General features: G+C 42.9%; 1 protein-coding gene across 1 annotated transcript in view; it reads left to right on the forward strand.

Moving 5' to 3' along the window:
- Nucleotides 1-1,831: 1,831 nt before the first annotated feature.
- LOC108795774 (fetuin-B-like) overlaps nt 1,832-21,660 on the forward strand; it is a 31,239-nt gene continuing 11,410 nt past the window's right edge. Inside the window, exons 1-3 of the mRNA XM_018567076.1 lie at nt 1,832-1,939; nt 10,225-10,319; nt 19,699-19,867. Coding sequence (XP_018422578.1) covers nt 1,832-1,939; nt 10,225-10,319; nt 19,699-19,867 — 372 coding nt within the window. The remainder of the gene's footprint in view (nt 1,940-10,224; nt 10,320-19,698; nt 19,868-21,660) is intronic.

A 21,660-nucleotide genomic window follows, 5' to 3' on the forward strand; every position in this document is an offset into this window, starting at 1 on the left:
CCCCCCCAAGTGGCGGAACGCCAGGGCCCGGTCGCAATTGCGACCACTGCGACCCTGGTAGTTCCGCCAGTGATGTGAAGACATTTTTTTTAGCAATGAGCACTGAGCACAACATGAATATCTAACTTTCCTTCCTTCTGTGAGCTTTCCCTAACTACTCTATATCTGTTGCAACACACACTGAACAAAGGCTCTTGGGAACACTGACTTTTATTTGGAGGGGACTGGCACATTGGCAAAACCCCATGACTGGCCCTTTCAAGCCACCTAACCACAGTTCAGAGCCCAGAAAGAGCATTATCGGTAATAGTTTGCCAACTTCTCAAACTGTGAAAGGTAGCGTTTGGTTTAAAATCATGATCCACCTGAACTCGAAAGCTCATTCCCATTGCTCAGCAATCTTCCTGTGTGCCACAAGCAGTGGTTCTGATTAAATTTAGTGTGTTTATTGTTAGGCTGTAACCAGCCTTAGTTCTGTTTACCCTTTTCTAGGCTCTGTAGGCCTTCCCTAAGCTCAGTGGTGTGATTGCTTCTGCTTGTTACTGTGAAGGAAGTTCCAATAATCAGTGTGGGGGAAAAAATCATATTATGTGGACCCTATCGACTGCCCTAGCAGGGATACTTAGAGAAAAAGGGTGCAAGCACTGTAGGCTGACAAATCACAGAGCTGTAGTGCAAGCAGGGAACAGAGCAGGGGAACTGAAGGAGGTGGTGGAAGACAGAATAGGCTGGTAGATCAAGGTACTGGGCAGGGTGCTGCAATACTAGGTAGGTGGCATGGGTTCCCCCAGGATGTGGAATCTAAGGGCCAGCCGGGGTTCACCAGAGCTCCCGATGATGGAGATGGGCTTGGCTGCATGCTGATCCCAGATCACAATCCCTAGGTTCACCCAACTCACCTAACAGCCAAGAATGCTTGACAAGGCCAGAGTTCTGGACAGGTTGCAGACACACATACAAGCGACAAAACAAAGGTCAGTGACAGACAGAGGACCAGGACTTCCAGGGACAATCTGAAGACTTGGATTTCCAGGGAATAGACAAAGGATAGGGACAGACAGAAGACTGGAATCTCCAGGGACAAGCCAAAGGTCAGTACACAGAAAAGCTTCAAGGCATTCAGGTTCAATCACAAACAGGGGGCTCAGCTTCTAGCTTAGGAAAGCATTGCTCGGGCAGAGTTCCATGCGCTGCCCTGGGTTTAAAAAGAGACAGCAAGAGGGAGGATCCACAGGATTGGCCAGAATCAGACTGCACTGATTGGCCGAGAAGTTGCATGAGAAACGGCAGGAGAGGTCGGCCGACGCCTAAAGCTGCCAGACTGGTGCAAGAGTGAGTCAGGACTACAAGCAACAGCACAGCCCTGCATGCCTGAAGAACCAGGGGTAAGAGGTCTGTATATACTTGTAGAACTACAAGTAACAGCTCAGCTGCAAGTCTGCAGCTGAACTGTGACAAAATCACTAAATTATGAATATTTGTCTTGCCCAACCAGTCCCTGAGGTCCTTGTTCAGAGGTATGGTTTTGGAAGATAATAAATATTTGGGGCACCTTTCCAAAGTGCTCTTCACCTCCTGGCCTTCTGTCCAGAGAGAATGTATGCCAAGATGGATGTCTACTTGGGCCTTGCCTGAGACATATCCTGAAGGCCCAGGATTTTAGCTGCCTGCCAGAGTAGATATAGCTGGGCTTGCAAAGAATTTTCTTGCTGAAGAGTGTCACAGGTGAGCTTGGTAGACGCTATTGCTAGACGATTGTCTTAGTAACTTCATTCCCATTGAAATCTCAAACAATGTTATCAACTCTCACAAGTTCACCTATGCTATAGGAATGACGAGAGGACCAAATCAGGAGAGCATCCTGCTGCTTTGTAAATGCATTACAGTGAATGACCTTGGTCGCTCTAGGACGAAAATGTGTTACCGACAGGATCACCAGGTGAATATAAATTAAAACGTTTGTTTTGGGGGTTAGACACACTTTGTTTTGGGGGTTAGACACACTCCAAGTGTACCCCTGTGCTCCTCCATATCTCCAAGTGTACCCCTGTGCTCCTCCATATCTCCAAGTGTACCCCTGTGCTCCTCCATATCTCCAAGTGTACCTCTGTGCTCCTCCATATCTCCAAGTGTACCTCTGTGCTCCTCCATATCTCCAACTGTCCCCCTGTGCTCCTCCATATCTCCAACTGTCCCCCTGTGCTCCTCCGAGGGTCGGATTTCCCACAAGGCCAACCAAGGCCCAACCTCGGGCAGCAGGGAGCAGAGGGGCGGCAGGGGTGTGAAATTCCTATTGCCCGACTACCAGGACATGAAGTTCTGGGTGCCGGGCGGGTAGTTGTTTTCTACATTTAGCCATAAGGTAGAAGCAGAAAAGTCATACAAAACAGAAGCAACCAAACAGCATAGAAGTCAAGTAAATACAGTTAATCATTTTAAAACGTATTTTGGAATTCTAGGTATTATATATAATTATTTCAGTCATTAACGAACAGAAACTAAAAACAAGTTCAGTCATGAAGGGGTTAAATTATATACTGGGTTTTAATTTACATACATTTCTATTTGCAACCATCCGTCAAGAACCTAACCCTTGTGTAATTTGAGGGCTACCTGTATTGTACTATAATACATAGATGCACATTTCAATTTGCTGCCTGCAAGGAATGTGTAGAATGAAGCACTGCCTGCCTTAGTTATGTGCATTAATATTTTCAGTTTAAAAACACAAATTATCAAGAGCAAGCAGTTCAAATAAAATAAACTCTACAGAATCACATCCTAAAAGTAAGCAAGACTCGATGTAGCAACAACTGAGCTCTGTGTTCATGTTTTCTTGGAACATTCAGTTAATAAATAACTGTTAAGCAAGCCTTAAAGATCACAAATGTCAGATGCCAGTGTGCGCATCAGCTGGTTGTATTTGATGTTTGATCAATGATAAAAGTAATGTTTGAGGTGAAATGCAAAGTTCATAATTTACAACAAAAATAAATAAATGCCCACACATTCATTTGAGAAAAAATATGCATTTATTATTTTTTGCATTGGAGCCAGGAAAGCATTGCAACCACCATCAATGGATCGTGGGTGCAATGCTTTGACTCCTGCAGACTCTTCCTCCCAGCCTCTGCCCCTACTGATGTATGGACTTTTAATTACAGGGATGGGAGGAAGTGTGAATTATAAGAGAGGTAATGTCACCATACCATAGAGGTAATGAACTCCATTGAGAACTTCAAGTCCCTTTGCCGCAGTGGCAGCCGGGACTTGTAGTCTCTCTGCCTGCCACTGTTTAAACTTGTTCCAGCACCTGACAACCACTTTGGTGGCAAACTTCAGAGTTAAGGTGGGTGGGAACAAGGGTAGTTATTGTGGTAAGGCTTTTTCTTCCCATTCTCAAATTCCTTCTTCCTTCACACAGCCACAGTCAGCCCCCCTATAGTGCCACTACCAGCCCCCATGTAGAACCCCCAGCAGTAACCCCAATCTATGCAAGAATTAGTAAACCCCTGCCTGTTGCTGAGGAACTCGCTGGGGCCACCTACATTATGCCCTCCTCTTCCATTCATTAGATCTTCCAGCGGTTGCCAGCTTCCACAGCTCCATCTCTCAATTTCTGGTCCTTGCAGGCCGCATTGCAGAGAACCCTGTGTATGGAAGCTATCATGTTGTATGTTACATACTCCTGACCACTGCACTCTGTAATTTGTGCTGCACATACTCTTGAGTCTTGACCAAGGTGTTTATTATCTCAAAAGCTGCTGGTTGCTAAGTAGTCCCCAACTGTTGACATGACAGGGTTCAGGGTAGGCTCAGACAAAGTGTTAGCAGTCCATATTCTGGGTGTAGTCAATCATATGTAATGTTAGAGATTCATTATTTTTTTTTAAATGATCTCTTGTGCTGACGTTTATGTGGTCACTGAGACTGTCACTTGCGGCATATGTGTGCAGCATATACTGGAAGCAGGCTCAGACTGTTTTACCAGATGCCTTTCAGCCACACACAGTATTTAGGTAAGAGAGAACAGCTAAACAATCACAGACTTTTTAGGCACCACCAAGACCACGTAAATTTGTATTTAGAAAAAATATTTTATTGTGTACATTTGTTGTGAAAATCACATAATGAAACTAAAATCATCAACATATATACTCTTGTTCATAAAACTATTGACTTATATGCCTCACATGAACCTGCACCTCCTCAATATGAAATATGATAATTAACCTAGTTGTTAATGTATAAATCTATATGCAGATGCCATTAGTATATATCAATGGTAATTATATATATATTTGCATGGGGAGGTGCACGCGTTTCACGGTCACCACCGCTTCTTTAGGAGCTTATGGGCATATACTATAATATAAAAACAAGTATTGTAAATCGTGTTGTTAGTATAACCATTTCCAGCGGAGGACGTACATTTACCTGAACCCGCTGGAAGTGGTTACGTGGTCATGGTGGTGCCTAAAAAGTCAGTTTGTTTTGATGTTCTCTCTTACCTACATATATTAGGATGTGGCACTGTCTGAACCCCTGTACATCCCTTTACACACTCGAGGAGGTATTTATCAAAACTGGAGCAGACAGAAACGGGTGCAGTTGCCCATGGCAACCAATCAGCTTCTCTCAGTTTGCTCAGTTGAGATTTGAAAATTAAAGATAGAAGCTGATTGGTTGCAGTGCAAATCTGCTCCAGATTTTGTCTGCTCCAATTTTTATGAATTCCCCTCACAGTATTTAGTTCAGTGTAAATAATGCTTGGGATCCTGGAACTGGGAGGTTTCAAGGTGATTCTGGAGGAAAGATGAGATCCCTAGTCCTGGGTCAAGGCTTTAGGAGTGGCCAGCACTCGATAATTGCAAAGGTGTGCACAGCCATTAAGAAAAGGATGCTGGCTAGGGGAATGAGCTCCTGCTGGGAAAGAGGAACAGACAGTGTTCAGGTGTCAGGAGAACATCCCCAGAAGTCAGAGAGGAGTCAGGTGGTGAGTGTGCTTGAGGCACACTAAGATAGCCAGGGAGGCTGGGAGAGAACTGGTGTGGCTAGAAGAGCCGTGAGCCTGAGGGGCCACCAGTATCAGCACTTCAAAGAGGACCAGTGGGTCAGAAGTGCTACTGTTTAAAGTGGAAGCCAGGAGGCTGCTATTGTGTTGTTTTGAAGCCTTGCAAGAATGTTATGTTGAACAACCCTTGCGACGGTATCCAAGATGGATATATGAACTTTGTTTTGAATAAAAGTGGGCTACCGAGCCCTTAAACAGAAGATATTGCGAGTAGACTGCATTCTTAAGCACTCACCATATATGCTAATATCCCCAAACATCACAACATAGGTGCGGGTGTGCCAGCAGGAGTGGCAGTGCTGGTGGAGGGAGGGAGAGAGGGTGCGGCGCCGCCCGCCCCGGCCCAGTAATAATATTAATTGTTTCCCCCTTATCGATTCTGCCACTGGCCCGGCTGGCGGCGCCTGGGGCACATGCCCCCTCTAGCTTCAGCACTGCCCCCAACCAGCCCTGTGCCTCCCCTTCCCCCACACTGAGCCACTATTTCCTGGCTTCTCCCCACTTTTTCTATGTCCCGCAGCCTGCTCAGTCCGGGTACTGACGAGATGTCCCGCCTCCTGCAGAGCCTGCACTCTACTGAGAGGCGCGCTTTCCTTGTGACAGCTGCTGCTTGAGTCAGTGAGAGGCAGCCCCGGAGCCTCCGTGCCGCTTCAATGGCGGCCCAGCCTGCATGGCATCAGAGAGGCTCAGGGACCACCAAAATTTTCTCGTGGACCACCAGTTGGCGACCGCTGTCCTAGACAGTGCTGTGCTCATGTAATGATGTACAGGTGCCATGTTGTCCAGGAGTACTGTGAGCTCCAGCCAGCATGATGCTGAGGACTGCACAGGAAGTAGGTTGGATGACACTGGGTGTCATTCATTTTGGAAGGGGTGTAGCAGCCAGGATAAGAAGCGGTGAGTCTGTGGGCAACAGCTCTGGTGTGGAGATGAGTATTGCAGAGTTACCTTTTTATTTTTAAACATCCGGACCACTGAATTTTTACAATTACTTAATAGGTGGAGTTCGGCTTTAAATCATTTGTAGGAGAACCTTCCTGTAAGGTCCTACGTACACTTTGTGCTGGCAGTCTCTTTTTAGATCAGCCCTAATCATTTAAATTCCGCCCCCAAAAATGCAAAACACAATGCCTTATTTTTGACTGTAGATGGTGCTATTGGTTATAGATTATATTATTTGTAAAATAAGCAAGCATCCAAGGTCTGATCAAAGTGATATTGAACCCTAATATACCATTTAAAATGTTGAAGTAAACACTTACAATGTATTCCACTTCTTCATGTACGAGTTCAGGTAGGTAATGACAAAAGTGCTTAGGACTGTGTAGGAAGGAATTACTGTGCTAAATGAATAAATACTAATGTGTTGCTGTTAAAAAGAAGCTAGAAGTTACCCATAATGACAGACGAGTATTCTCTTTTAGGTGGAATCTATTTTGTGCTCATTTATTTTCCTTTGAGTTTTTATGATTATGTCCTACAGAAAATCTGTACCAGCAACACAGACAACAATTAAATGCTGATAGGGGTTTTAGCTTTCCTCTACCTGACAAAAAAAAGAGCTTTATCTGTGTTGCTGTTGTAGATTTTCCTTCACTTCCTGTTTGGTCAAACTGTTATAACCGGGACTGGAACTAAGGGGAATCTCCAACAGGGGTTCTAATTCTTCCCCATGATTAGACACATAGGTTTGAGCCCTGCTGTTTTCTGTTCAGAGGACCCCCCCTTTAGGACTTCTGCTCATAGGTTTCAATAAACTCTAAGGTCCAGTTCACACCTCACTGAGGCGGACTGATCATTTGGGCTCCAAGGGCCCGCGGCCAGGAGAGGGCCCGTCACGCAGAATTGCCAGTCATAGCTTTGTCTAGCTAATGACACCAATCCAAACCCTAATTCTGAACAGGGTCTCCCTGTGGCATAGACTGCTCTGTTTATATCACAAATATGCCCAAGATAACCACCAAAATCTCACAGGAATTTCATGCTAATGCGGGCATGTACGTTTGCAATGAGGCAACAGCGCCTATAGATGTGAAAACTAAAGTGCATACCCAGGGTTACCTAGGTTCTCTTTATTGGCTTTCCAAATCTAATGGAAGTATGATGTAGTGGCACTCAGTTGATGGCTCAGTCATCTTAAAGCCCGGCTCACACCTGCTCGTGGCAGGAACGCACGTCTCGTTCGCACATTTTTGTGCACATTTGTGTGCCACGTTTGCCATGCGTCCCCATTGATTTCAATGGGTTCATATACGTGTAACAAACACAGCAAAAAGCCCCATTGGAGGTGGCATGGCTCTTTAAATTATTAAATAGATTTGGCTGCCGTCAGGTCCCGCTCTTGCTGGGGACCTCACAGCAGCCGAGTCCACCGGTTTACAGCACTGGGCGCACATTTCCACCACTTGCACATCTCCCCAGCTGATCCTCCACATCTGTCCCTGCTGATCCTTCACATCTGCCCCTGCTGATCCTTCACATCTGCCCCTGCTGATTCTCCACATCTTGCCCCTGCTGCGATCCTTCACATCTGCCCTGCTGTAATCCTCTGCATCTGGCCTGCTGCAGTTTCTCCGCATCTGCTCTGTGAGACCTTCTGCATCTGCCCCTATTTAGACCGTTTGCATCATCCCCTGCTGAGACCCTCCACATCTTCCCCTGCTGGGACCCTTCGCATCTGTTCCTGCTTAGACCCTCCGCCCGTGACATTAGGCCGGCACCCTGGAGCTGAGCGGCAGCAGAGTATGTAGCAAATTCATACACTTGTCCGTATTGCTGTATAAAGTATTGCTGGGATTTGTAGTCCTGTATAGCTTATGGTATTCTGCATTGCTGTATCATGTATTTGCTGGGATTTGTAGTCCTCTAGCAGTGGTATTATTCTCCTGCAATTCACCCAGGATAAGTGGTAGAATTAAATTCTTCCAATTAGCTAATTTTCCAAATTGCCAATATTGATGTAGATTTTGAAATTCTTCTACCAATTCCCCTGCAGTTCACTTTTTAGTGAATAGACGTGCTATTTTGAAAATTGTGAAGATAAATCATTTCTGCAACACAAGAATGTATAAGTGGGTGGGCCTTGTGGATGGGTGGGGCTTGTGGCCGGATGTGGCCTGTATATGGACGAAGCAAAAGGGGCCCCATAATCTCGTATTGCCCGGGGGCCCCGGGTTTTGTCAGTCCGCCACTGCACCTCAGCATTTTGCTGCTCGATTGCCTAAGTGCTATAATGCTTAACAAGAGCAATCCCATTGTTTTTTATGTCACTTGTAGCAGAACGCCAATGGCTCGAAAAATGATATTAGCTTCTTTTCAGGCAGAAATGACTATTTAGGCCTCATGGACTTTAGTAGCAATAGTAGTGCCTAAAAAATGCTTGAAAAGTCTAGGGGCCAAAATGCTCAGTTCCGCTCCTGTGCTACATGTAGTGTAGTGTGTAGTGTCAAAACCAAGTGTATTATCCATAGTTAATTTCATTATTCTTTAGCAGTTAAAGCAGTAGTTCTCAAATGGCATGCGTTTAGAGGTCTTTTTACCGACGCATTTCGCTAATGTGCTTCCTCTGGGGACCGTCACTAGGGGCAGGGGTGGAAAAGCATCCTTCTATACAGAGGAACGCAAAAACTCACATGCCCTCCCTCTGGCTGATTTGCAGTGGGGACACCAGGATCATAGGGGACAGAAGACCCAGTCTTTTTGTATTATTGTTTTGTTTTTGGCTGAATGACTTCACCTCCATCCCTTGCCTTTATCAAGAGGAATGTTATGTGCACATTCCTTATGGATACCTGTCTTTGTGTAGTCAACTTCACTCCTGTCATCCTCCCAGTATGCGTGTTTGTGCTTTAATTTTTTTCACACTTAACTGTATTGCTATCACATAGGGGGATAAGAAGCCCCCTATGTAATAGCTAATAGGATGTGACAGGTCCTCTTCATGGAGATATCAGGAGTCTTTCAGATCCCTAATATCACCTAGGGACCCAAAAGAAACTGATGAAGCAGATATCTGCTTCCTGCTTCCTGGCCAATCAGCATCGATCTAGCCAAACATCATGGAGTCGGCATCCCGGCCAATCAGGAAGCTAGGTGGCAGGTAATGACCCGCCTCATGGATTCCTGATTGGTCAGGAAGCCATTTTGATGATGCTTGGCTGGCAAGATGGCTTCCTGGCCAATCAATATCGAGCCAGCTAAACAAGCCTCCCGGCTTCCTGATTGCTTGGGAAGCCGACTCCATGCTTATTGGCTGGGAAGCCGGCTTCCCAGGCAATCAGCATCGAGTCAGCAAAACAGCATGGAGCTGGCTTCCCGGGCAATCAAGAAGTGTCACTACGCGCCAGCCGGCTCCATGCTAGCGGAAGTACCGATATATAAATATTGGTACTCGTACTCAATACCGGAAAACCGGTATCAGTGCATCCCTTATAATAATATCTCATCCTCAACAACGAGAGATACCCATATACATGAGATTGTTGAGGGAGATTACAGTTGGACTTACTATTGGAAATTATCATATTTATAAACTCCTCCTGACCTCTGCAGGCATGGGCTGGGCTGACAATTTAGAATGGATTTTGCTAGATGTGTTCTATTGTTCAGAGAGGTATGACATGATTGTGCTGCAGAGTGCATAAGAATACATGCTTAACCTGCGCAAATCTAAATGTTCATGTAAGAATCATGTAGCAGAGTAATTGGCAGTACCGTCTTCCAAATAATTTCACATCTATAGTCATCATTTCTGGACAGCCTGGTCCTGGTTTACCCTACTCTCTACCACTGCAATTAATGCTCTCTGCCCTCCTTACCACTTACAGTATATGTGCAGCCATCTTCACTTCTCTGCACCCACTGTCTTTGAATCACAAACATTTTTGAATAATATTTTATATTCTCTGTTTTCTCCAAAACAAGAGCAAAAAAAAGTTTGATCAGGGGTACTTTTAAAGCCCCTCTCCGGGCAAAATATGACATGCCCATTTGTCTCTTCCACCCCCCAATGAATCCTGCAGGGTTTAACTTGTGAAGCTAAAGCAATACTCGCCTAACAACTCCCCTTCAGGTGCCTCTTTGCTGCAGATGATCCCTTGCCAGCCGGTCTCCTACCACCCCCTTGTGATGATGTCATTCCTCTCTTCTAGATCCTGAGAGGACCCCTCCACTGGACAGCCAATAAGAAGTGTGAACGTTACACAGGCAGTAACGTGGACACCCAAAGAAGGACCTTGCAAGAACTGTAAACAAAGGGAGAGAGAGAAGACATGGTGCTGAAGAATCAACTGACAGCAGCTTTTGAAAGCAAAATGAACATTTTTATAAATTGAAGAAAGTTTTTTAATATTATTAATACCAATAAACAAGAAATGCAAAAATGAAAAAGTTTGAATTGATTAATAGTGTTTGTAGAAATGATTTTGAATAGAAACAATCCAATACCTATTGCAAAATGTAATAAAAAGTTTCTGTTAAAAAAGAGAAAACCTTCCTAGCATTGCAATGCAAGCTGTTCATCAGCTGCCGCTTTCCTTTTACTTATGCTCTACATGAGTTTCGCAACATGACCCCGCAACATCAGCTTGTTTTGCAGCACCACATGTAGTCTAAAACTACATTTCCCATAAAAGTTTGCTATATATACAGAACTGAAACTTGACAGGTGGAGGCAGAGGCGTATCTGCCGCAAGGCAAACAAGACATTTGACTTTGGTGACACTTTCCAGAGGGGCAGCAAAAAACGCCATCCCCTTACCAGTGAGAAAGACCTGCCATTACTGGTATTGACATCGATACCATTATCGTTACTCGCGAAACTGCCCCCTTCCTAAGCGCCGATACTGATGCTTTACATTTTTAAACACAAGTGGTTGTCCTAAGGTCCTGCACTTGCTGGGGACTTCAGGGCAGCATTCTGGGGACCTTGTGGTGCTACTTACAGTGCCAGTCCGCACATCTCCTCCTCCTCTTTCATCCTCCTGCCTGCCACAATTGCCATGTGGAGACCCCGCCAACCGCACCTGCCATGGGGAGACCCTACCACCCGCACAACCATTATGAGAATGCACACAGCCTTAGTGAGACAACACACAGCCCTGGTGACACCGCACACAGCCCTGGTGACACCACACATGGCCCTGGTGAGACCCCACAGTCTTGGTGACACCACACAGCCTTAGTGACACCGCATACAGCCCTGGTGAGACTGCACAGCCCTAGTGACACTGCACACAGCCCTGGTGAGATCCTACAGCCCTAGTGACACCACGCACAGCCCTGGGGACACCACACATGGCCGTGGTGAACCCGCAAACAACCGTGGTGAGACCCCACAGTCTTGGTGACACCCCACACAGCTCTGGTGAGACCCCACAGCCCTGGTGACATCACACACTGCCCTGGTGAAATGCTGCACAGCCCTGGGGACACTGCACACAGCCCTGGTGACTAGTGAGACTGCACACAGCCCTCCTAAGACCCCGTACTGCCCACCTGAGAGCCTACACAGCCCACATCAGAGCCTACACAGCCCACCTGAGATGCAAAACAGCCACCTAAGAGCTTGCACAGCTTACTTAAGAGCCTGCACAGCTCACCTGAGACCCTGCACAGCCTCCTGAAACCCTGGGGATATCAGACCACCACCGAGCAACACAGACGATGTAGATTTATATTATTCTTTACTGCTTGTGGTATTCTGCATTGCTAATAGCGCAACCTGTCAGAAGCTGGATACAGCATGCGCGTTGTATCCAGCGACTGACAGCCTACGCAAAATATCTTAAACAGGAAGAGGTGGGGCAAATTTAGATTGGGGGTGCCTGAGTTTAGTCTTGCCTAGGGCAGCACATAACCAAAATAAACCACTGGCTGGAGGGGGTTGCAGTAATGCATAACAATGTGGGATAAGAGAGAAAGGCAGAGTTGTGATGTGGCAATGCTGACAATGTCATCATACACATTTGTAGTCCATGAGGAGCCAGACATTAGGCTGGGTAGCAATATGGATGTATATTTAAGACACACACTACAAGAGTGTATTCACGCACCAACAGAAAGAAGCATTGAATGAAGTTTGCTGGTAAGATTAACAGATTATTTATAGGATAAACAAATATAAAATTCAGTGGAAGTGCATTGGATAGCTTGAAAAATTAATAATACACCAAATGTGTAATTTGAGCTCTTGAATGGAGATACATTTTAAGGACTCATTCACACCTGCAGGCATGTGTTATGTTATGGTGTGCATTGTGCACCCACTGTTTACGTTCTTTCTTCTTTCAAACTTTATTGAAACATAACAAACTTTTTTTTCAACTTGTGACATGTTGTAACATGCTGCATTTTTATGCACTGCACCTGTATGAACAGAGCCTTGAGCTGGCTTTAATTAATGCAGATCAACACAGTTCAATGGACATGGCATGGTGTGAATGAGCCCTACTACTTATAACAATAGCGAATTGATAAATCAGGGGGCATGAAGATGCAGAAGCATGGCACCACACCCCTGATTAATTAATAAAAATGGAGCCCGCAGGAATTGCATCTCAGATCATTTTCCCAGCTGGGGGGAGGTGGTTGCTTGTGGACTCCATTGCTGACAGGACCCACATACAACACAAAAAGAGGTAAGCCACTATATATTACACATATTCTGAAGGTTCCTGTCTAATTGAACCCCCCCGGAAAGCCCCTACTGGAACATTGTGCTTACCGTTACCAGCTCTCCTGCTTTACCTTCGCCTTACTATTTCTTCTCTCCCATCCTTCTGCTACCGTGGTTTGGGGGTGTTGGATGATCTAATAGCCATGAACTGTCAGGTGTGAAATTACTAACTCAAAAACAGTTGAGTCAATTATATAAAATGGCTAATATATATATATATATATACATGCTGTCCTCCTGCCTTTCCTGAGTTCTCCGAATATACTGAATGACCAGGTTTTTCCATCAGTGTGTTTTTTTCTTCCCTGATGGCACAGGCATATTCCAAGATAACAATGCCAGAATTGTGAGTGGTTCAGAGTGGTTCAGGAGCATGAGACATAATTCTCACACATGCATCTCACATGCCACCATGTACATGACCTTAACCCTGTTGACAATCATTTGGATGTGATGGAGAAGACTTACACAGTGGCCTGACTCTCACATCACCACTACACGACCTTGGTGAAAAAAATAATGCAACTCTGGTTGTAAATACATTTTGTGACATTGCATAAGCATATCGAAACGATGCCCTGCGAATGCGTGCCGTAATCAAAGCTAAAGGTGGTCCAATTAAATATTGGCGTTTTTTTTTTGGCAAGCAGTGTACTTAGCAGTGTACTTTTTTTCTTAACACATCAAGTTTTTTTTAAGGCGCTTGAACAGCAAATTAGGTGTGCTTATTGTGACTAATATTATTGTAATATTTGGAATGGTCTGGGAGATAAGACATACCATATTTCCCCTATGTTCATCTTCTTTGTACCATTTTTTTCTAATATTTTTTAAATTAGTGAAGAATATCCTACCACTTTTCTAATGTCTGTTGTCTACATATTATTCTTATGACGCACATATGCGAAAAAATATCCCTTTCCCCATGTTATCTTTTTTAAGCCACTCTAACTTAGTTTCCTGCGTTATCCTCAAAATGCATTCTCACAGGTCCAGCAAATCCAGTGTTGTCCTGTTACATTCTGCCACCACACGCCGGATCACGCGCTGCATCTCTTTTACTTACGTCATCAGGGGGCCGGCTGCTTCTTCCGGGTTCTTACAGGCGGCCCCCTGATGATGCACAGTGGCAGTGAACTGTAGAGCAAACTAAGGCCTCCTGGAATGTGGGACATGAGTATCCCAGGAGGCTTCATGGTGACTGAGGTCTCATATTCATCTAATCAAAATTTCCAGAAGTGTCGGGAGGGGGCTCAGTAAAAAAGATAGTTAGATAGATAAATGCCCACGTATGAGAGAGAAAGGGGGTGGAAGTGCATGTGTGGGGAGGATGAAGGTCCAACAAACACACGTTTTTGAAATTGGCAAACATTTAGTAGATCAAGGATGCTGTTCTGTTTTGTGTAAACAGTTCAACATTGTGTAAAATGTCTTTGCTGCTAAAGTTTGAAATTGTGTGCTCAAGGATTTGTAAAATGCATAGACCTGCACAAAAGCACTGTGCAAACAGTGCTATGCAATCATTATGTGGGTGACAGATAGAACAGCAGGACAAACATTGTGTAAAACTTTAGTTTAAACAAATGATACCATAGAGAAATATGCTGCTGAATCAGATGAAACTTACCAGAGTACTGTTACTCATTTTGAGATCGAGAAAGTTAAAAGCACGCTGCTGCTTTAATTAAATCAGATTCAACTGCGGCAGGCAATATCAGGAACACTCAGCATCATCCACTGTGTGTTACTTGTACCTAAGGTGCTGGGATCTCAGAAAGGTCACCTCACAAAGTTCAAGAAATCAAATAATGTTTACTCAGCCAATCAGGAAGACGGGAGGCGGGTCATTACCAACCTCCCGGCTTCCTGATTGGCCGGTAAGCTGCCTCCATGTTCTCTTGTGGCACTGCCGGTCAGAGGAAATCTCCCTCTGACCGGAAGTTCCAGTATCAGGGAAGTTATCATACTTGCATAATACTGCATAATATTGCATAAAGTTGCATAATACTCTGTATCAGCACCAATACCGATACTAGTATCGGTATTGGTGCATCTCTAGTTAAAGCAAAATCAGAGCTGCAATAGCAAACGTACGCTTGATGCAAATTATATGGCGTGTGATTTAGCTAATGGTAAAGTAAAATAATTTGGACACATCATCAAGTCACTTCTTGGTAGCTGAATCTCCCAGTTGCATTCGGAAGGACCTCTAAAGCTCTACCCATACAGAATGTTCTCCCATAATGTTCCAGTCATGGTCTCTGTGCCGCCCCAACAGGGGCATAGAATATGAGATGCATAGCCTCAGTTAAGATTAGCATTGTTATATAGGTTAGAATTTATATAGTGTGATTTGCCTAACTATTTTTTCATAGCTAAATCCATGTGTTATCCTATGCTGCCATCTAGTGGCCTTTTGTTGTAACAAACATGTTTTCTGTTATTCCTCAATGTGACGATGTATTTCCCCCTAGTGTAGCTCCACCCTTCTTCCTGTGTGCAGTACTTCCTGTGTCATGGGCACAGTTGAAAGCCACATGTAACAAGGACACACAGGTAATCTGCACAGTACGTAGGAAAGGCATCATTTTCTGACCGCACAATACTATCACCATTCATCTGTTGTTCCTATCATCTGCTATAACCTGATGTTAAAGAATAAACACCTCTTTTGAATGAATCGGTATTGACGAGTTCAGCTATCTGACGAGGATTGTCCGCAGTGAGTATATCTGCTTATACAGGCCAGGCATAGAGGTCTCAGCAAGGGTTATATTTCGCTATCACAACGATCGGAGTCAGAATAGTCTCTATTCCCTTTTCCTGATATCATGCTAGCTGGAACTATTCAGAGATTTTTCGTTCCAGGTATTATTCCAGATTTTTATTTTAGAACCTACAATTTCAGCATGCAGGACAGGGGATTATTTTTGAAGACCCAGTAACTGATCTCTTCTTGCTTGAATAGTTGATAAAAAACAAAAGATGGGAGATCTCAATATAAATAAAACATTGAAAGATTGGGCCCAAAACTGGAAGTCCATCGCCAAATGTTCTATCAATGTAACTAACAATAAAGCCAAACATAGTCATGATTCGGTGGTGTAAGGTCTCCGCTAAAATAGCTCATATGAACCCTAACTACCCTGACAAGTGCTTTAGATGGTGTACAGCAGGGGTGCCCATAAGGTCGATCGCGATCTACCAGTCGATCGCAAAGCTATTGCTTGTAGATCGTGGGTCGACTCCCGGTCCCACGCTCCGTGTACCCGAATGTGTCAGACGCTAAAGCATCTGACACATTTATCTCTCCCCTCCTGTCTGAAGCGGTCAATAACCTTTCCTACCGCACGTAGCATAGGTGGCCGCCTCTACCCGCACAGACACTGAGACACTTTGTCCGCACACTCGGCCCGCCCCTCCGTCTTCGTCAGCGTCCAATAATCATTGCCTCCCGCACGTAGTGGCATCGGCTGCTCCTCCCTCTCTTTCAGTGTGCACGTTTGACTGGCCCCTCCCCGCCCGTAGCTTTGGACACCTCTGACCCACTCCAGTCTGCAGCATCAAGCACGTTGGGACCACACCTGAAGAGCCAGTAGCAGGTAGGCTATTGGCTTGAGTGGGATCTGACAGTATAGTTAAGGGGCTGCACAGTTAAGACTTCTAAAGCCTCCTTCACACCATCCTCAGTGCGTTCCGGCGCTATTGTGGTCGGAATGCACCGGATCGGATTGCGGCCGGCTCATTTTGTTGTGGGGTGGGAGGGGGTGTGGTGATGTGTTGAAGTGAATGGCACCGCAGCCATGCCCTCCGACCGCAATGAATTGGTAGATCTCGTTTGAAAAGTAGATCTCAATACAAAAAATTGTGGGCACCCCTGGTGTACAGTTATAGATGATATGCTCCACATAAGGTGAATTATCCCGATTACAGGTTTTTGGAATAAAAGCTTTAATTTACTGTACACTCTTTCATAAACGTCTATAGAAAGATCAATGTGCCCTATTATTACATAGCAAAGTGTAACACAACAAACAAACACCCTTCTGCTAATATATAGGTGTATATGTGTGTATGTAACTGTCCTCAGCTGCCAACACTGTCGCCACAAATGTAATTTTGTGCAGTGATAGTGCAGCATGTTTGATTCTAAAAGGAATACAAAGAAAATAAAAAATAGTATGCCATACTGACAATATAGTGGAAAAAAACAAGATTACCTATTAAACACTACAAACGTTTTCTACAAATGTGTCTAAACAACAACAAAGTTCTTCCAACATTCTCAGTGTGAGTCCACAAGAAGTGTTTCCCAAAAACCATCTAATACCACTCATTTATCCTTGCTGGAATCCCTTAAGTGAAGAAATCACCCCTCTTCTTTAAAAATCTATATCTAAAATGTTTAGTATTGTGGTACTTCCATGTCAATGCAATATTTAATGGTCATTACCATTGAAATTGCAGCACAGATTCTTCTTTCTTCCCACATATGATTATATTGGCTATCTATCTATCTATAGTATCAGTTCTTCCGTTTTATTCCACATTGCAGAGGTTCTCTGAGCCTGCATATCATTGCCACCAAGAAGAGGGTGGCCTAAAGGATTACATTTTATAAGGGGAAACCCTAATTTAAAAACCAAATGGCATAGAGCAGGGTTCTCAAACTCAATTCACTTGGGGGCCACTCGACATTTTTTTCTCTCCCATGAGGGCCGCTTTCCAAATTTCATACTTTAAAATAAAATTGAATTATATCCGGTATGGTACTACGGACACTAATATACTCACAATAAGGCCCCATTCATATCTGTAGGTTTAGGTGCGATTAGGGATTCCTGCATCAGGAACTTGCATTTTTCTGAAGCCGGAATCACTAATCTGGCTTTTACAAGCGGCAGCTGTCACTCATTCAAGTTAATGATCAGATGACTGCAGCTCAAACCATGGTCTCCAATATATGTAACATGCAGAATTTAACCTTAATTGGTTTATTAGTAATTACTAAATATGGCATAAGCCAAGTTTCCATTGGTAGTCAAAAATAATATTGAGAATTGGTGAGGTTATCTATGGGTTAAAGAAAGAAAAGGGGTTCTTGCATATTGGGCACATGGTGTATCTAAATATAGGGATATAGAATTTCATATTTATATTTATGGATATTTGTTGTTTAACATTGAGAACATTTTAAACATTTTACTTAGGAGTTTAATAATTGATATGTTACATCATTAGATTTGTATATCAATATATGTTCACTCAGATCTGTTGGAGCCTCTTGGTTGCCGGTGGGACTGTTTATTCTGTGAATAGTTTAGTATATAGGCGGAGGTAGTGGATCAGTGTAGATTCCACCCCCAATCTCTATCTTGATCAATGTACGCTATGTAGTTAAATATGCATTTTATACCCTCAAGCTCTGTACCCCAGAGGAAGTACACATAGGGTGATGTATCACATACGGTGGAGCTTGATGATACATGCATATGCCTGGGATAGAAGTGAGGCTGGTTCGGTCTGTACAATAGAAGAGAAAAAAAAAAAAAACAGGATAAATGCGATTTGTTCGAGCTCATGTCTTATGTGCAAAGGAATGTGAAAGTATGTTTTCTAGTGTTTTTTTATTTTAAATAAAATATGTCAGGTAGCTTTACGCTATGTACTGCTCCATGTGTTTTATAAATGTATCTTATTTTTTTCACTTTATTTTCAATATGGTATTCTAATGTTGTATGGAATTTATAAAAACATTGAATGTGGTTTTCGTTTGGGAAACTCCATTCTTTCCAAAATCGAATGTTGGAATCAAACGAAATTCAGAATGACATTCATCAAGTGTCTGATGGCATTATTGGGTGGTAAAGAAACATCTTTCGTATAAAAGTTTGTTCGGAAATCTACTAGTGTATGGCCAGTTTAACTCTATCTTTACCCTCTCTAGAACATAATGATTTCAAAACATGTAGCCCCCTGATTCCAATCATGTGCACCTTTTTACGCTATGCAGAAACCTAATTAAATCATTGAAATTAAACAAGTTGAAACAATAGTACAATATAATATAATAATTACACTTTATTAAAACAGTGTAAAAAATGCAAAAGAAACCCACACACATACATAGTTACAAACACTGGCGAATCCTTTGAAATGTATGGATTTCTATCTGCACCTAAAATGTTGCCTGAGCTTTTAAAAAAAAAGGCAACCCTACTGAACAAACAACCAAGTCCAAGAGGCAATTAAGAGAGGATCTTATTGCAGTCTTCAAAATCATCAATGGGGACCACAATATTAGGAACAAACTGTTTAATCCCAAAACTGTATTGAGAACTCAGGGACACAACAAGAGGTTAGAAGATAAGGGGTTCAATCTTAGAATTCATAGGGGGTATTTCACTGTGAGAGTAGGGACAGTTTGGAATTCCCTCCTGCAGGCGGTGATATCTGCTGAGTGATAACATTGATCAATTCAAGAAACTTCTGGATGAGTTTCTTCTTTCGCAGAATGTACAGGGATATGTGAAGTGTTAATAAATACAGGTACACCCACATACAGGTTGAACTGAATTGATCCTGGTCTTTATTCAACCTTACATACTATGTCAAAACAAGTTAGTAAATTCTGCGCACTGTGTCAAGATTAAAGGGCACATGCCTGATCAAGTAATTGATTTTTTGCTTAAGATTTCATCCTGACTTTGCAGCTTAGTGTTGGACATTTACCTAATCATTGACTTTTTAGTTTGCTGATGGACACAAAGGGTTAAAGGTGATATAGCATTTGACATGGTAAATCTGTATATAAGTAATTTCCAAAAGTGACTTTTTCATGTGGCCTGGGCCAATTGTAGAGTGATAACTGACCCATCTAATTCCTTCATCGGGGAAGGATGAAGATCACTGTATTACTGTTGCTGTGTGTCCATGTACTCTGCATTAGAGCAGGCAAAAACCGTGGTAATCCAGAACCTGAACTAACCTCCATTGCTTGCAATGACACACAAGCAGAGGCTGCTGCAGATTTGTCTCTGCGGCAGTTAAATGCACATCGGAGGCGTGGGTTTGTCTTTGGGCTCAATCGAATTACCAATGTGCAAGAACAATTTGATGTAAGTATGACAATAATCACTAATAGCCAGGAACATGCTGAACTGTTGTAGCTGGCAACTGATTTGTGTTTTTGCTCTCTTGCATGTATGTTCACGCTGGCACACTGTTATGGCAATCTGCCTTGCACTGAAATTAAAGTAGCAGTCTTTTCTACCTAGCTTTTCGAGAACAACTTGAAGTTTTTAATTGTTCATTTTTACACATATGCATATATTCAATTGTTAGAGTTGAACAACACCATGTTGCTTTACTATAGAATGAACACAATTGACAACACTTCCTCATAAGTTATCCACTAGCTATAGTCTTATGCGTGTACATGCATTAGAGACCAAAGCTTGTTCATGTTTCTTGTTAAATGTAATGAAATAATAATTGATTGCTAGCAGCCTACAAGTTTGTGTTCTCTGTAGTTTACAATTACATCAAAATGAATGAATACACAAGAAATTACCACTCAGGCCCCACTTTAATGTGAATTACCTAATAGTCAAGAAGGGAAAAAATAGAACACTAGATGGAATGGAAAACATATGACTAGTACTTTTTAACACTTTTACAACCAGAGGTCATTAAAACCTGGATGCAGAGGCCACATTTACCCATTTCAGTGTGCATTGATTAACCTCACAATAACTTGGTAACTATTTTGGCTACCAAAATAATTTTACACTTTTTTAGGGACATATAAGGCTTTTAGTAGGCACACATTTTTTTTAAAAAATTCCAAGCTCAGATTTTTTATTGTGTGTTGTCAAATGTACAAATTAGGGATACATAGATACTTTTCGAGTACCAGTGCAGATACTTGGCATTTTCATGAGAACTACAAGGGTTGCAGCGGTTGCAGCTGGGACCTGGCTCTGGCACTCCACCACTAAAACCATTAGTCTGTATTGTTTTAGAAAAACTGTCACATGACAATAAACAAAAATGTATCAGTACTCGTACTTGTAAGTACTTGGTCAAGTACTGGTATCTGTGCATCCCTTTATTTATATTTATAAAAACAAAATCGTACATTAAAACAGAGATGTACTAATCCCATGAGCTCCATGTGCTCCTTACAAATGACAGCGGCCTCCTAATTTTGGAATTTGTCTCTAGTATAGTCTTGGAGCTCAAAAGTATCGGTACATGTATTTGTACTTGTACCGAGTACTGTACTTGGTATCTGTGCAACCCTAGTACAAATATGTTTGTTTAATGTGTACTGTATTTTCTAAAATGTATACTATTTCAAATGTTTTCATAAAATTATTTTCTCCTATTTTTCCCAAGTACAGGGACTCCAGATATGTGTAGATTTTGATTCATATATCAGTGCTGTATGGTTGATAAACAAGTGCATATATTTTAGATTTCTTGATTTTAATTATTTTCTTGTTCAATGGCTGTAACTCCATGATCCGCCTGGGACAAATTTTATGTACAGCAGGACTATTGTAAAAGGGTTAAATAAAAAAATATTGGACTGTGTTGACTTAAAAAATAAATATTTCTAGGGTAAACATTAGACATGTGCGATTCGGTTCGTTCCGAAATTCGTTTTGAACGAATTTTCGGAAATTCGGAGATTCGGATGCATCCGAATTCCGAATTACAGCTAAGACGAATGCAAACGAATCCGAAATTCCCGATTTCCCGAAATTCGTTATTGGACGAATTTCGTTGCACCATTGACACCATTTTACCTCTACAACACATCTAGGCTTAAAGTACAGAGGCTATAGTGTAGCGGTTAGAGCAAAGGATTCCCATTGCTAAGGTCCTATGTTCAAATCCCGGCCAA

Source organism: Nanorana parkeri, unplaced genomic scaffold, assembly GCF_000935625.1.
Source record: "Nanorana parkeri isolate BGI_ZX_2015 unplaced genomic scaffold, ASM93562v1 scaffold29, whole genome shotgun sequence".
Classification (NCBI taxonomy): domain Eukaryota; kingdom Metazoa; phylum Chordata; class Amphibia; order Anura; family Dicroglossidae; genus Nanorana; species Nanorana parkeri.